The following is a 16,855-nucleotide window of genomic DNA, read 5'->3' on the forward strand; positions in this document are numbered from 1 at the left end:
TTTACTTTAATTCTTAATGCTAACAAACTTGATTGTATTTGTGTTATTTGACATTACTTCAACTAAAACCTGATATGACGTACTTCCAGTTTTAGCGAATTTGAAGGAATGAATGAATTCTTCGTTTTCGTCAGTATATGATTTATTAAAAAGATTTAAAGACGTATAAAAACATGTATAAACTATGCACAGCACATCTCATTCAGGAAATGTTAAAAAATAACACAGTAACAAACATACATAATGAGAACAGAACAGAGCATGACCTGAACCTTGTCTGGTGTCTGACCTGAAAAGTCTTAGCAGGCACACAGCTGAGAGCAAACACCTGATGAATTAATGCAAACACTGAAACATTTCTTTAAAGTGATACATCAGTATGTACTAACACCTTCATGTTTTAGTTTATCATGGCAGTATGTAACAAACCTCTCAGGGTAATGGTCAGAGAAACCAACCTTTGCCCTGCAAGTGTCCTATGAATAATGTTTATGTTTTGGGTTTATGTATCTTTGTCTTTAACTATGTTAAGGCCAATCCAACATCTAGGATTCAATCCAAGTTCAGTCACATAAACACAAATACTGCAAGCAGATATAAGGTCAAAGGTTCTACATCGTGTAAACTTCAAACACTGCATTTAAGGCACTCTTCATTAAGGTAACAAACATTGTCACGTCAGTTGTCCTCTCATACCTGTCCTCATGCCTGCCCCCTCACTTTGTCATTTGTGTTGGTAGAACGGACTGTCGAAGCCACTGTCCTGCTGCCGCTGCCTCAGCTCTGAGAACACAGGCTTGGAACAAACTCCCTGCTGCTTTTTGCCCTCAGAGCCAGGGGTGGGCTCCCTGTGCGAACTCAACTTGGCGTTGGGGAAGTTGGAGGTCTGAATGTGAGGGGTCCTCTTTGCGATTTCATTATAAACGGTTAAGTCAGAAACGTCCGGGGTGAGGCCACCAAACTCTCGGAAGTCACAGGCTGATGACGGAGATGCTGAGAAGGGTTTGACTGGTTCAACTTTCCTCCCTGAGTTGGAGAGTCTGGCAACCTGAAGGCCTGTTTCTGAGTCACTGCTGGTCAAGCGCCAGTCTGTGCGCTTCTCCTCTCTGACAGGAGCCTCCTGGACAACAAACGGTTGGCTCTGTTGCTGTAAGTCTATTGCTTTGGGGTTCCCTCCCTGCAGGTACAACTCCCTGTTTTTATTTCTCACAGAAACATCGACACAATCCACCTGGGATGACGAAGACATCTGTTGAGAAGGGTTGAGAGCGCGGAGGTGTGAGTGAGTAGAAGTTTGGTGTTTTATCCCAGCAGCTGTTGAGGCCTCCTCTGTCCTGGACACAGAAGGTTTAGTCCTCACTGCAGCGGTTTGTTTCTGCTCTGAGTCAGCAGAAGTCCTTTCCCTCAGGGATCTGTCCTCTGGCCTGATGTCAGGGAGCTCAGGCAGCATTGATGGAGTCTTACTGTAACCTGTGTGTCTACTTGAAGGGCAGCCAGCTGAGGATGCAGCTGTCAAACAACCAGAAACACTGATTCAGACACCATTCATATTTCACAGCAAAACACTACACTGATAAGATGAACAGAATAGGACTCACTTTGTGAACTGTTCTGTCCAGATTTACTCTTGATAGGGGTCTCCAGCACCTTAGCCATGGCTGCCAGCTTGCTTGCAGCATTCATTATTTTCTTTTCAGCCCTGCAGAGGACAGGAAGATCAATACAATTGCCATGGGGAGCCATGATGAAGCAAGCAAACAAGTTTAGGACAATCATGGCCTCTTGCCCTGTCGTCTTTCCTCCATCCTCCAATAACTCCTGCAGACAGGTAAGGTAATAGCGTCGCATTTTTCTGGCAGTGTCCTGCCTTTCCCTCTGCACCTCCGTACGGATCATCTCTGCTGCTCGCTCCCGGCTCTCCTGAAGGTATCTCAGCATGTCTCCTGCCATAGAAACATGAACGTGAGCTGTGCTTTCATAGTATGTAAATCTACAAGAGTGTGGCTTTGAAAAGGTTTATGTGCATTGATTTAAAATGGAATTCTGAATCATGTAGTAGTTTTAACATAGTATGGTCCAAAATGTTACATCTTGTTGTGAAATCTACTTTTGTCTGCAGTAAAACCTCCCTTAATCCCACCAGGGGGTGCAATTCTAACTTCAGATTATGTCAAACACAAAACAAGTCCATCACAAATCAACACTATTACCAACCTCTGATCTTTTCCACAGTTGACATATATTGCTGCTTCATCTCCTCCAGGCCTTGCTGAATATTTTGTTGTTGATCAGAGATCCTATAAGAAAAAATGTGTGTTAGTATGCTTTCATTTAAATGACTTATCCATTGATTACTCATATCTATCTGAATTTAGATAACACAACACTCATAATGAGGCACAAAAAGATACGTTTTGTATATCTGTGTAGTTTTGTTTAAAACTGAACATGGTTGTTTCATTTAGTGCACAAGAATCATGGTAGAAAAAAAAATCAGAACCTTAAACATGATTCAGACACATACAGGGTTCCCACTCTTTTCCAAAGGGCATTTCCAGGAAACTTTCAGTGAAGTTTTGAACTCTCTCAGAGATTTAAAAAAGTTTAAACTGTCTTCCTGCGTGGCGATGTCTGTTGTGATTAGCGATGTCTACAACGTGCAGTTTCTGTGCAGCTGTGTCGCTCTTTTTGTTCCGTTTGTTTTCACTATCGGGAGTTTGCACTCCTACTAGCTACAGTACAGTAATCAAGCTCTCAGCCTAAAGGAAAAGTTGTGAGGCACAGACCCCCGAGCTCTCTTGTCACTCTTAAATATTGGACTCTTTGAATCAAAAGAGCCCTCCACAGGGTTAATTTACCATAAAACATAAACAATATACCGCCGCTTTCTGTGAATGCATGATTATGACCAAGTGAGGGAGAAAAGATGTGAAACAAGTCGCGCATCCGAACTGGTCTGTGTTGCTGTCTTTTCCAGCACAGTGTGCATTCAGCTTTCAATGAATGGGGATGTGTTTTTTAAATTGAATTTTCCAGGACAATACATGATTTTCCAGGACAATTTTACTTGTTCTTGTACTCCCATGTTCCAGGTGTTTTCCAGTACTGGAAAACTGGTCAACTTCCAGGTTTTCCAGGACGCGTGGGAACCCTGACATAGTCCAGAAAATAAACGAAATTCCTTTTAAATGAAGGCAGATCCAGTTTGGTAGCTAATAAAGGATCAGATGTGAATATTTAGGGCTTTAATTGAAAACTGAATCTTTTGTTTTCAAATATCAAAAAATGACTAAAATTAAAATTTCCTCAAGCTTAAAACAAGCTTCCCCGTGAGGAGTTGTAAAATGTTGCGGGGCAGAGGGATGTCTCGGTCGGTCTGCTTGGACTGCTGGCTCCGTGACCTGACCCCGGATAAACAGAAGAAAATAGCTGGATGGCTTCAAGCGAGTCATAACAGTTATGGTTGACTGGCTTATCTTCTATAACATGCAGGTTGAATATTTTATATGGTGTTATAAAAAAGTTGAAACCATTTTATTGGAAGAAACGTTCCTGTATGCAAGATAATTAAGCCATGTCATTGACACTTGAAAGGTGAGGAGAGGGAGAAATGCATTCTTGCTTAATGTTTGTCAAACTTGGCAAGTTAGTACAGGGTATAAATGGAGTCACTGGTCTTTGAACCTAAGATGTAAAATCATAAAAACTATACAAACCCTGAGGATTCTTTGGCTCTCCTCGCTTCCTCCAGCTGCTGCAGATGTTCCCCTTTTGCTTTTTGTAGGCTGCTTTCATGCTCACCTACAGTAAATAGTGACTGTTACCACACATGTAGAGATATTTCGTTCCTGTAAATCTATTGAAATGGCATGTAACTACAGCACATACCTTTCAGATGCTGCATGGCAGTTCTGTGCTCTCTTACAGTGTTCTGGAGTTGACGACAGGCTTTCTCTAAGTGTCTCTGGAGCTCCTGGTTCTTCTTCTGCAGCTTACTCACAGTTTCTGTGCACTCCTTCTTGCAATGCGCCTGCTCCTTTCTCTGAGACACAGAAGCTGTAAACAAAACCACAACATTGTCATGCATCAGGGCCACTCCAGTGTCCTTTAGTCATATGCATTACAGAGAACATCACATACTTTGCATTGTGTTGATTTCTCTTTCATGCTGTTGCTGTGTTTCTTTTAACACTTGGCTCAGTCTCTCCTCACTGATCTGTGGAAGCACAAAAGAAAACAAAGGAAAAGCAAATTCACTAACAATGTATTCCTGAATGATGAACAAACAAAGTCTTTTTCAACTTTAGATAATACATAATATGATAACTTACTTTCTTCCATTCCTTTTTGGCATGAGACACTGCTCTGCTGACTGTGTCTTTACAGAATGTTTGGATGATCTGTTTTATTGTGTTGTCTGATGAGGCACCGCTGCTCCTCCTCGTGTCTTCAGTGACCTGGTGATCTGTTTTGGTCTGAGTCCTGTGAAGATGTTTTTGAACCTCTGCCAGACAAGCCTGAAGTTCTTTCACAAATTCATCTCTCATCTGCTGTCTCTGGTTCTGCTCCCTCTCTGCACGCTGACATCTCCACTCCTCCTCTCTGACCCTCAGAGTCTGCTGAAGCTTGGCCTCCATCTGCACAAGAATCTCCTTCTTCTGGAGGTCTGCATCCTCCCTGTCATGCAGCAAAGCCTGCTCCAGCTTTTTGTGCTGCTCTTGCAGCTTGCTCTGGTGCACCTGCTCAGTGCGGGCCTGGATGACGGAGATCTCCTGCTGTTTGTCTCGGTTCCAGATCGCTCTAGCTCCAGCCAGCTCAGCCTTCAGCAGGGCAGCTTGTTCACTCCTCACTTGCTCCAGCTGACTACGAAGAGCTGCCATCTCCCCTTGGAGCTCCTCTATCCTCTGTGTGCCAGAGCTCTGCTCCCCTAACTGGTTCCTGTGCTTTTTGTGCCACTGCTCCTCTGTCTCTCTCAGGGCCTTCAATACCTGTGAGATTAAAATCAAGGATTACACCTGATCGTAAAAGAAAAGCCAAATAATGGCAGTAACTTTAAAAGATAAAACTGTGTCACACCTGTTGTTCTGTGTGTTTTTCATATAGTGTTTCCCATTTTTTTCTCTCTGTTTGTAGTGCAGTTTGGTATTCTGGTAGAGAAGTCAAATCCTCAATCCAGCGATTGTAGGCTCTGGTTACTGCACCTTCCACCTGAAACACAGGGATAAGGAGAAAATGATATGTATGTGTATAAATATATGTAAAACTTGTGTCATTTAACTTTAATTAACTTAATTTGAACATTTTAAATAATGTCATGTAGCTTGGAGACTGGAAAGAGAAGTCTAAAAATGCTTGAATGGATAACACAGCCTAAGCATCTCTTTGTCAAGTTTACCCCCTGACCTGTTTGGCCATGTCCTCCAGGTGCTTCTCATTCAGCTCCCTCTGAACTTGTTTTCTGGCTTCCTCAACAGCTTTGTGTTTGACTTTGTCAGCCTCCAGTTGCAGCTGTTGTTTCTGGGCACTGATTCTCGAGTCCACTTCCTCAACAGTGATCATCACTCTGCTGGTGTTAGTATGATCTGTCTGACAGGATGCCTCAGCAGTCTCCCTGTCTCTCTTAGCCTCCTCCAGCCTCTGAGCCCAAGTCTCCTCCGCCTGCACAGGAGCAGCACAAACTGTGAGGTCTGATATATTATCACCATTAGGGAGCTAAGTTAGTTGGGCAGTGACTGTAGACATACCTTTTGTAAAGTTTCTTCCCAAGCAGCCTTTGCCGAGTCTACCTGAGAGGTCACCTGTAGCTGGATCTCCACCTCCTTTTCCTTGGACCACAGAGCTTTGATCTGGTTTAATGATGCCTGATGTTGAGCTTCAAGCTCCGCCCTCAGTTTGACCACAGCCATATCACTCTCCTCTCTCAACTTTTGCTGATGACAACAAACAATTCATTATAAGTGTAAAGAAAACTTCTATTTAACTTCTGATAATACAAATCCATTTTGATATCTTGAATACCTCGTTATCTTTTACCAAAGCCTCCTCCTCCTTCTCCCTGCTGCGTATGCTTTCTTCCAGCATATCCTTCTCCTTGCAGACAGATAAGTAACACTCCTGCACAGCCAACATCTTATCATTGACCTCAGTCAGCTGGGACCTGTGAAAAAGTAACAGGTATTGTAAATGAGCTGAAAGTTTCAAGATATCTGTAGTTTCCAGAGACATGTGGGGAGGGGACTCACTGGAACTGTTGGACCTGCTGCTGGTTCTGTTCAGTCAGCTGTTCAATCTGAGCGTCATGTTCCAGCATGAGCTCCGTTCTGATCTGATGCACCACGTCATCCCTGTACTGCTGATGAATCCGCTCAGACCTCCATGAAGACACAGTAACGTTTGTATGAACACACTTGATGGTGATTTAATGTTGAAATACAAATTACAAATTTAATGGAATTCTGTGTCTTACCTCTGAGCAGCCTCCTGCTTCTCCTGGTCCAGTTCTTGGATCATCTCTCTCATCTTGGTGCAAAGCTCAGCGTTGGCAGACCTCACCTTCTCCTCACCGTGCTTCAGCTCCTTATTCTTCTTTTCTAACACCTAGAGTTTGGATAGAGGATAAACACTTCATTCAATCTTTTCCCATGGTCAGAACTAAGAACAAGAAACACAATCACTCTACTGATAAACTATGACTGACCTCCACTTGTTCCTGCAAGTGTCGTTTATCTTCTTGTAGTTGAATGAACTCTTTCTGAGACTCTCCAGTTAGGTCCAGATGTTTGTGCTGAGTGGTCTCCCTGACCTGTGGGACACAAAGCTTTTTTTATATGACTGTTGGTACAATAAAGAACTTAAATCTCTTACTCTTGATCATACATCTATTACATCTGCATGCATTTATTAAAGCTGCATAACACTGTCAAGAGTAATAAAACTATTTAGAACTCAGATTCTGGATATTTTCAAATCCACACATCCATTCAGATCCTTTCACTTTTCTGTTTTAGTCAGCTTGTGTGCTTTGCTGTAAAGGGATGTACTCACTGATAAGCTGAGCTTGGCTTCATCTAACTGGGTCTGCAGCTCGTTCACACTCGTCTGACTGAGTTGGAGCTCCTCCTGTAGCTGACTGATCTTCTGACGCTTTCCCTTCAGACTTCCCAGGCAGCGCTGCATCTCCATTCGCAGCAGCCGCAAAGCTTCATCTTTGGGAAGCTTGGAGTCTGACAGGTGAGCCACGGCCGTACTGACCCGACAGAATGGAAAGGAAGATTTCAGCTATTGTTAAAGGATCTTGAAAAATGTTCAAAAGTATATAAAAAAGTCAGTGCAGAGAGACTTCTTAAATGTGTACCTGTGAAGTCCATTTTTCCTGTTTATTTTCTTTAATCCTAAATCCATGCAGGATTCAGACAGCTGGTTCTCCCATTCACTGCTCAGGTCTAAAGCAATGACTCCATGTTTCACAGCTGATTCATAAAGAGTGATCTGCTCCTTTAAATCAGACAGGTCCTCCTTTAGAGTACAAACAACAGATGAAAAAATTAAATAAACTTCAAACATCTTTTTCACTAAGAATGATTTGATACTGTTTCCATTCTTGGGCAAGACAAAAAAAAGAGAATGAACCTGTAAGACTCTGTTCATGTTTTCACTGAGGGTCTTGGCTGATTGAGCCTGTTGTAGTTTTACTTGCAACTGAGTCAACTCCTGCACAGAACCTGAAGAGAATACAACAACAAAAAGGATGTGATGATCTGAAAGAAAGATTGTTCTTTGAAAGAGAGAGGGGTTATAACTTAAGAGGGAAGTTAAGATTAAAGATGGTGAGTGTTCGGACGACAAGGAAAAGCTTTTGTATTTCAATCTGTGGAGTAAAACTGTGGAACAGTCTCAATATGGAGCTACAGCAATGTCAGAACATAATCCAGTTCAAGAAGAAGTATAAAGACATGATTTTCATGAGGTACAAGGAGGAAGACAAGTGTTGATAATCATGAGGGGTTTACTTTTGATTGTCGGTGTAAATATGAAGATTTGTTTTGTGGGAGTGCACTAGTATAATGCCAGATAATAGTGAATAAAGGGCTAGGATTAGATACGTTTTAACTTCTTCCTACTCCTTTTTGCACATGTAAAGTAAAATATTTCAGTGTTTGCTAATGGAACTGATTGATTTTGTTTCTTCTGTATAACTATTTCTTCTTTTCTACTTGTATTTTTTTTTTCTATTTTACTTTTACATGTTCGAAATAAAAACATCAAATCAAATCAAATCTGGGATCTAGCTAATTAAATGTAAAACAAAAATGACCAGAAGTTTCCCAACGTATGTGCTTAATATCTGCATGAAATATAAAAATGTGTTTGCTCACTGGTCTGCAGCAGCTTGGCACACTGTTGCTGACTCTCCTCCAGACGCTGAGTGAGGCCATTGACAACTCTGGCTCTCTCCAGCTGCTCTTCTTCTCTCTGACGCTCCAGCTGCTTCACCTGCTCTCGAAACCTCTGACCCACATCCATCTGAGTGACACAAACAACAACAACAACAACAACAACACAGGAGTTTACTATTTCTGCAATGGACTTATTAAACCAGCATAATTTCTCTGAGCTCCATAGCTTGTTCTGCAGCAGTAACAGACCTGTTCATCCAGAGCCTGAGAGTTGGAGTCTAGCTTCTGCTGTAGAGTCAACAATGCAGAGTCATGCTGCTCCTTCATGATGGTGAGGTCTCGGTCATGCTGCTGCCGTGATTTGGACAATGTGTCGGAGCGACAAAGCTCCAACAACTGCTGCTTCAAGCTGTCCACTGCAGCCTCTGCCACCCTCTGCTTCTTTGTGTTCTGGACAACAATATTTCACTATTTTAAACACTAATAAAAGACACGTTAATGAACAAAGCAGGCTTTTGTCTATGAAGCTGACACTGCTTTTTCATAATTAAACCCTGAATAAGACTGGATTTCTTAGAGAAAAGGATAACCTACAGCATTGCAGACAGATAAGAATATGAGATGGAGGAAAACAGGATGTGTATGTGCACAGAACTTACCTCCTGGTCTCTCTCATTAAGAAGCTGTACTTGCTGCTCCATCGCCTTCAATTTGTTTTGCATTTGAAGCTCTCTCTCCTTGGACTCTTCAACTAATCGGCTTGATTCCTTTAGACTAACTGCAAGGCCATCCTTCTCGTCTGTTGATGATTTTAAAAAGAAAAATGTTAATTAAGTTTCTCTGAGTAGGACATCCAGCAAGAGAACAAGGACACAAAAGGCCAATGCAGACGCTGCTGTAACTAGTGCAAGTCTTCTAACAGCCACCAGGGGGCAAATTACTTATATTTTAGTGTATAATGCTGCACACACACAGTAACTACACACTACAGATCTATGTGAGGGCATATCCTGCTTTATTTCCTCAATCTCCGTGAGTGCTATCGATTGCAAGATAATAAAACTCTGGCTGGACTATTGGTAAAAGTTCATCCTTTTCTTTGATGAAGAGTTATATTGACTGAGATAGTCAGTATAGCATAGTGTGTCTATAACTATTTAAAGTGGCCAGGAGTGAGTGATGTAATCATATCTATTAGAAATGTTTGTAATTCCCAGAACTGCATAAAATTAAGTCTTTAAATCTATCAGATAAAAAGGGTCAACAACCTCACATTCAAGTCTTTGTAGCATCATAAAGTCAGTTTATTCACATTAGCTTACAAGGGCTTTAAAATGCTATGTTAACGGCTCTTTCTTAGGAGTAATCCCTGCATGAACGACACATACCTTTGGCAATGGCAAACTGATGCTCGAGGTATCTCATGTTACGCCTTGAATCTTCTAGTTTCCGCTCCAAGTCTTCAAGTTGCCTGTGCTGAGCCTGGTTTAAAATCTGCAGCTGAGCAAGCTGCTCTCTATCAGCAGTTTCTGAAAGACAGCAGAGAAATACCACCAATTATGAGCAGCTTATAGAACAAATGTGGAGACATTTCATTTTCAGCGATGACATTTTAAAAGGGAAATGTTATATAAATGACACTTCAGGCTTGTACTTTCATGGTGGTAAAAAGTGCTATCAGTCTAGATCCCCTTGTCCTAACATCATGATGAAAAATTATAAAAGGTCAAGCATTAAGTCCAGAATTACTCCTACACATTTGCAATTGCACTTTTCTTACAGTCTAGCTGAATACATCTCATTTTAATACAGAACTAAAATGGAAATTTATGGGGCACTGGTGGCCAAGGGTCTAAGTGGCCCACATGCAGAGGCTACAGTCCTCTTCGCCGGTTCGATTCCCAGCCGCGACCATTTCCTGCATGTCATCTCCTTCTCTACACTCCCCACATTTCCTGTCTCTCTTCAGCTGTCCTATAAAATAAAGGCAAAAAGCCCCAAAAATAAATATATATATAAAAAAGGAACTATAATTGAAATTTAGAAGCAAGTTGTTATTTCTCTCAAATAGTTTTTCAACACAGAGTCATTTTGTAGGGGCCATTATGTTGATTTGCATGTCTTATTTGTTAATCATGATTATTTCCTTTTTATGGTTTACCTCATTTCCGGTTTTGGGTTCATGGGTCTGGTTTAACTTGTAAGTACCTGTTCAGTTGTGTGGCGGCAGGTATACAAAGAGGGTGAGTGGGGTTGAATATTTTTTGTTGACCGCCACCGTCATCATTTAATTAGATCTTTTTTGGTATTGATTTTTTTTTTTGTGTGTGTTTTGTTAATAAATAGAAAACTTTCCTTGGACTTTCATTTTGATTTATGGCAAGACGCGTCACAAACACGATCCCACTTAGTCTCTGCGGCACCTTTCAATCTTAGCCGCTTCACACTTTATAAGCAGAACACTGAGCACAGGATATCCATTCAGAAGAGCAGGAGTCTGAGGCCTCAGAGTTCTTCTGGATCAAAAAAACTGACCTATTTGCTTTGTGTTGCCATCAATGTGGAGAAAATGATGGTTGAACATATTGCTCCACATCACTTTTAAAGACAGCACTTCAGATTATTCACATGGATACCTTAGTAAAGACATATTAACATTATATCACAAGTTGTTACAGTGCTGTCGCTAAACTCTTCAGTTACTAAATCAAGACTCAGACTTACGCTGTGTTGAGTCCAGAAATTCTCTTTGCAGATTGTCTAGTTGACCTTGTTGGTCTGCAGCCTTAGCGTTGAACATCTTGTTCAACATTGGCTGATGGGCAGGATGGTGAGGGTTGTAGCTGGCTTTGAATGGATCCACAATTTTGTCTCCTGCTGCAGACCTTGAATTCTGGAGTGCATATCAAAAGACACAAAGTGAGTTTGCCACGTTGTAGTTTTAAAATGCTCAAAGATAATCATGTCCAAGTTTTACAATTGAAAAAAAACAAAAACATTCTCCTTCCTTAGCTAATAATAAAGTTGTATTACTTGTACTTGAAAATCTGACCAAATACTTTCACTTCACTCACCTGAAAATGGTTTCTGCCATTGTTGTGGTCCCCATAGTTTTGGTTTTCCCTGTGTCCTCCCTCTTCCTTGTACACTGCACAGGTATTAGTGCCTTGGGTGTATGGTTTAGAACCATATTCATCCGTGGAGAAATCATTGGTTTCTGTAGATCTCTCTGTTCCCATACTGGTGTACGTATAATCTCCCTCGGTGAACTGATGACCCTGTGGCTGCTGGTTCCAGGTGTGAGGCAGAGGTTGACTCTGAGGGTGACCAAGGTGTCCGTTGATCTGAACAGCTCCATCCTCATAAGCATAGTCCTCCTGAGAGAGATGTGCTTTGTGAGTCTTTAGAGAAACGTTTAGGTTAAACTGATTTGTTTTACCTTTTGATATTTAAAGGACAAAAAAATGACAACAAATGTAATACCAACCTGTTCATGAGAGGTTGGTCTTGGATGAACTGACCATTGCTGGGTCCACGTAGACTGGGGACTGAGCAGAAAGGGCAAATAAGCATAATTACATTACTTTGTTAAAAGCTATGTCTCCTTGTTTGGACAGAAGCCAAAATCTCACAAGCTGAGTCGACTGAAGTCTCAGCCCGAACATGTGTGTTACCTGTTGCCAGTGTTTTTATGGCTGCAGGTAGAGTACTCCAGCTCTGGGGAGGAGGAGTCTCTGCTGTCCTCCAGCATGTCATCAGGCAGGTCTGTCAGCAGTTTCTGCAGCTGTGGAAAAACAGCACATGGAAATGAGTCACCAGGGTTGCCCCGCAACCAAGTTGAACAGAAATACAGATATAGCTGGGAACCAATCACTGACAACCTTAGAGGCAGAATGTGAATGGAGAGAATGTGTTATCTATTAAATGGGTTAAGAACAACATTGTGAGGTACTGAGATTGAAAAGGCTCAGTGTAGCTCATTTAATATTTACAATAATCTCATTCCTGCATGTTTCATTCTAAAGCATGTGAACATTAAATGTATGAATTATTTTAATCATTATGATAAGTTCTCAAAATTTCAAAACGTGATCTGGTTTCAGCTTCTTAAATGTGTATGAGATTAATCAATCATGAAGGTCATAATAAGCTTCTTCTTTGATTAATTTAAAGCAGTTTGTATAAAACAGGCTAATGAATCATTTGGTTAAGACAAACTGAAAACACAACATTGACAAGCAGCAAATTACGTTTTTATCAAAACATGTATTCATCTTTAATGACTCAAAAACAAATCCTCCTTTGCACCAGTAACAGATCAACAAGGCTTGTTTGACAACCAGCCATGTATGATAGAACAAGCAAAGCCAGCTGGACTTACTTTCCACAAGGACTGTTGAATACTCTTCAAATCCTCCACAGTGTCCACAACCGAAGGACCCATATTACCCTTTAACAAACTTATAAAAGGCACCACTTCTTCTTCTTCAGCTGTGAGGCAACATGTCAACATCTAGTACTAATCTTTCTGAAGAGAAGACCGTCTGTGTGAAACATCCCAAACGTGTCTGGCATGTTGTCAGCTCCCTGCTGTATTGCTGTGTTTTGCTCCCAATGAACTCCATTGTTTCAACAAAACATATAGCAAGGTTAACTGGAGCAGAAACATTCCAATTACTGGAGGCAAATATTTCCACTTCAACAACTCACATGTAATACATAAGCTATATCAAAGAGCTAAAAATACATCCTTGGGATAAATATTCGTCCAAAGTCCATTTCTTCTGAGTGTCACAGCCCACTGAAAAAACATTGACAGCTGCTTCTTGCTCGCTGTAATCAGTACAAATGAAGCCAAGCAAAGAAACAAGGTAACCTAAATAGAGAGAAAGTATAGGGAAACCACAGTTTCAGTGTGACACACCTGGAGGGAGGCCTTGTTCCTTTGGCCAATAATAGCTCAGATTGACAGCGTAACAGATTGAAGGTGTGAGTAATAACACAGTATGACTGAAGCCGTGAAGCTGAAAGTGATTGTGAAACTTTCAACAATGCAAACCTAATACACTTCCCTTTACAACATTAACTCAGACAACCAAAAATAAATAAATAAAACATTTTGAAGCCTGACAGGATTTAATGAGTCAAAAAAACTGTAAATATGTCAACAGGGAAATATAGATCATATATCATCACAGTTTGGTATAGAACATAGAAATCCCATTAGAACTTACTGTTTCACAGCAGGGGCGTCGTAGTGGGACTGACTACCCAGGGCCCAAATGGGGAGAGGGGGGGCCTTCATTGGCCTGAAATAAAACGTGTTTTCTACTACACTTTTCTTTTGTTTTGTTATAACTGCAATAAGACTATTATTATTATTTTATTTATTTTTAAATATTTATTTTTTCATTTAGGTTGGATTTTATTATTTTCCATATTTGTGTAATTGGTTTATGTATTATGTATTGTTTATATTTTATTTTTTGAAGTACAAGTGGGATGGGTTTGTGGGAGGGAAAAAAGAGGGGAAAAAATGGGAAGAATGGAAGTCCTATGTACCACATTGTACTGTTCCTTTGCTGCCTGTGAAGCTGCTTCCAATAAACAAAATTATAAAAAAAAATAACTGCAATAAGATAACTGAAATTGTCTGAATAAATAAACAAACATTCAGAATTCCTTTCTGGAAAAAGGGAGAGTCTCTGTTGGACCCAACTGTCTGTCAGCAGCAGGCAGCTCCTGGGGTGCTGAGTGGACAGCGGCTGCGGAACAGACCGTGAGCCTTGATCAATCAATATGGATATGAGATTAATAAGTTATAAAGGCATATACAATGGGCTATTAGTGTGATTTAAACAGCTGTCTATGCATTAAAATGCTTGTTGTTTTCATATTTTCATAGCATCAAGTGTGGCTGAATCTGATTGAAAGTAAACTGTAGGTTTTTAGAGTTTTATTTGACTTCATGAGGTTCCATTATACCAAATAATGCCCCCATGTTGTTATTCAACCAGTCACCTGGCCTCAAATAATCCTGTTTAAAGAGGTGGACAGCCTGAAGGTCAATATTGTGCAGTTACATTTGCAGAAATTGTAAAAAAAATAATATTGATGTGTAGCTTAGATTTGAGTCAGTTAACCAGGATAGATAAGCATATATTTTTGTTTATTGCAAATAAACCAGTATTATAGCAGCAATGGTATATTTTTAAGGGTCAGCTGTGGTGATGGGGCCCACTGAGATATCTTTTCAGGGGGGCCAGAATTCCTGGTGATGCCGCTGCTGTTTCATACTTGAAGCATGCCCTGGGTATCTTCTGTCATCTCACATGCTATCAAAATATTACCAATAACAACATCACACTGGCTGCTAGCACAATCCAACCCCGACACATGTACAAATGTACAGTATAGTGTCGATGCTTTTGGGGGGGTTACCTCTTGCTCTCTTGCATAGTCCTCCTGGTCATACTCCTCTTCATCGTGTTGGGTTTGAAGAGCAGCACTGTCAAAATCAATAGACATGATGCAAAGCCTGTTTGTGTAGAGTACTCTGTGGAGGGGTTTCAAAAACAGACAAGGGAAGTGTTAGTTACATTTGGTGTTACATGTAAGGTCAGTATGTACATCATCACAAGTTGACATACAGTTCAAACTAATACAGATCAGCCAAAATGTATTGAAGGTTAACTTACCCGCTGGTATAGTCCCTTTATTTGGGTCACGTTATTAACTTTTCTCCATACTACTGTTTACAACACAGAGCATTCAGGCTAGCTGAATAGAGGAAACCTGGCCACGTTAGCTTCGTACAACGGTTACGAACAAAGTTCCCTCGGTATAATCTAAAACATTCGCTGACTACTCGACATCAGTGCTGTAGTTTCGTTACCAAATGACCGGCTTATTTAAACTTATAGGTAAAGTTGTCAGAGTGGTAAACTCTGAGAGGCACAAAGCTAACCCTAGCTCTGTGTGTAGCCGGTTGAACGTCCTCTTTAAGAGACGCAGACTCGCCCACTTTGAAAAGTCGCGCGCACTGGCAGCGCCAAACCACTGCAGTGGAACCAGGTAGAACCATAGAACCATAGAACACATGGTAGAACATCAACTATGTAAATATTCATGCGTCTCATATCACCATGACTGACACTAATTCACAAATACTCGCATGTTATACTTATTTATGACTTCAATTTGGCGAATATCGCAAGAATGGGGATTTTTCTTTCAGTCACAATAATGTACCAACCCCGGAAGTGAGAAGCTAATCACGCCTCCATGGGAACAGATTGAATTATGGGAAGTGCAGTAGCCTTGTTTCCTTGGAAACGAAGCGATGCAGTGCTCTAAATCATGCAAAGCATAAACATTTTAAAAGCAAACTCATGACCTGCCTTTAACTTGTACTATTCTCATAACAGTTTTATTTATTCATGTATTCATATATTTATTTATTTATTTATTTATTTATTTATTTATTTATTTATTTATTTATTTATTAATCATGTATTTATGTATTTATTTATTCATGTATTTAATTATCTATGTATTATTTGTTTATTTATTTGTTTATTTGTTTATTTATTTATTCATGTATTTTTTTATTCATGTATTTATTTATTTATTTATTATCTAGTTCAAATTTTAGTCAATTCATTGCAATTTGCTTTATTGGCATAAATAAAGACACGTTTTTGCCAAAGCACATAAGATTAATACACATATATGCATTACATATATATACATTACATATACATTACATATTATATACATTACGTATTATATACACTACATATTTTATACGCATTAATATACAATGCCGTCACCCATACAGCATATCTCAATGTCCTCACTTGATGCGGTATGCTCATAAAACATCAGGGGTTGAGTTGAAATGTGCTATTTAAATCTCCCCCCAAATTTGTTGTTTTTGTAAATGATTTCCAAATATACCTAAAATCATTGAATAATGAAAGGACCAAGAGAACTTTAAATATATGATTCCCTAAAATAATTCCTCACTGAATTGTAAAATGAGTCCCTCTCCTTACTCAACTTATTTTATTATTTATTTTCTATGTATGTATAATTTTCTCATTTACCTTAAATTACCAACTTAAGCTGTATTGTTTCTGTGTCCTTAACGATTGTTTATGTATGATGCTCCTTCTGAATGTACCCATTGTTTGTTATGTACATCTAAAATAAAGTTGTTGTTTTTTTTGTTTTTTTTAAAGTGCTATCTCACAATGTTCTTTGTAGAAATTTTTGTGAACCACACTTGTTTTTGTTGTTGCAACAGTAGTCGTAAAAAAGAGATAAATAGTGCCTTGTAAAATACCCCATTTGTAAAGATGGGATAAAATTAGATCCTCTTAAAACTGTGAATTTTGCTATCTCGATTTAATTATTTCATCATGGTGCCAGAATGTGTGATTTCGATGATTTACCGG

The 16,855-nt window shown here is 39.9% G+C and overlaps 1 protein-coding gene across 3 annotated transcripts; it reads right to left on the reverse strand.

The window, feature by feature from the left end:
• Positions 1-124: 124 nt before the first annotated feature.
• Positions 125-15,673, reverse strand: cep152 (centrosomal protein 152). 3 transcript variants are annotated; one of them, XM_034685833.1, is made up of 28 exons: positions 15,095-15,673; positions 14,838-14,952; positions 12,071-12,180; positions 11,884-11,944; positions 11,471-11,773; positions 11,121-11,289; positions 9,785-9,925; positions 9,056-9,195; positions 8,646-8,846; positions 8,376-8,523; positions 7,630-7,721; positions 7,355-7,515; positions 7,045-7,246; positions 6,698-6,802; positions 6,467-6,597; positions 6,243-6,371; positions 6,019-6,157; positions 5,745-5,930; positions 5,404-5,658; positions 5,077-5,208; positions 4,332-4,988; positions 4,141-4,216; positions 3,889-4,056; positions 3,717-3,801; positions 2,215-2,297; positions 1,787-1,943; positions 1,599-1,699; positions 125-1,509 (listed from the first exon to the last, which is right to left on the reverse strand). In XM_034685833.1, exons 2-28 carry the CDS (start codon positions 14,922-14,924, stop codon positions 725-727), a joined length of 5,004 nt encoding a protein of 1,667 aa, XP_034541724.1. In that variant the 5' UTR covers positions 14,925-14,952; positions 15,095-15,673; the 3' UTR covers positions 125-724. The 3 variants fall into 3 exon arrangements, with proteins under 3 accessions (XP_034541724.1, XP_034541723.1, XP_034541722.1); XM_034685832.1 differs by having other exon boundaries at positions 11,471-11,797; positions 15,095-15,668; XM_034685831.1 differs by lacking the exons at positions 14,838-14,952; positions 15,095-15,673 and adding an exon at positions 12,778-12,855.
• Between the last annotated feature and the right edge of the window lie 1,182 nt (positions 15,674-16,855).

Source organism: Notolabrus celidotus, chromosome 6 (genome assembly GCF_009762535.1).
Source record: "Notolabrus celidotus isolate fNotCel1 chromosome 6, fNotCel1.pri, whole genome shotgun sequence".
Lineage (NCBI taxonomy): Eukaryota > Metazoa > Chordata > Actinopteri > Labriformes > Labridae > Notolabrus > Notolabrus celidotus.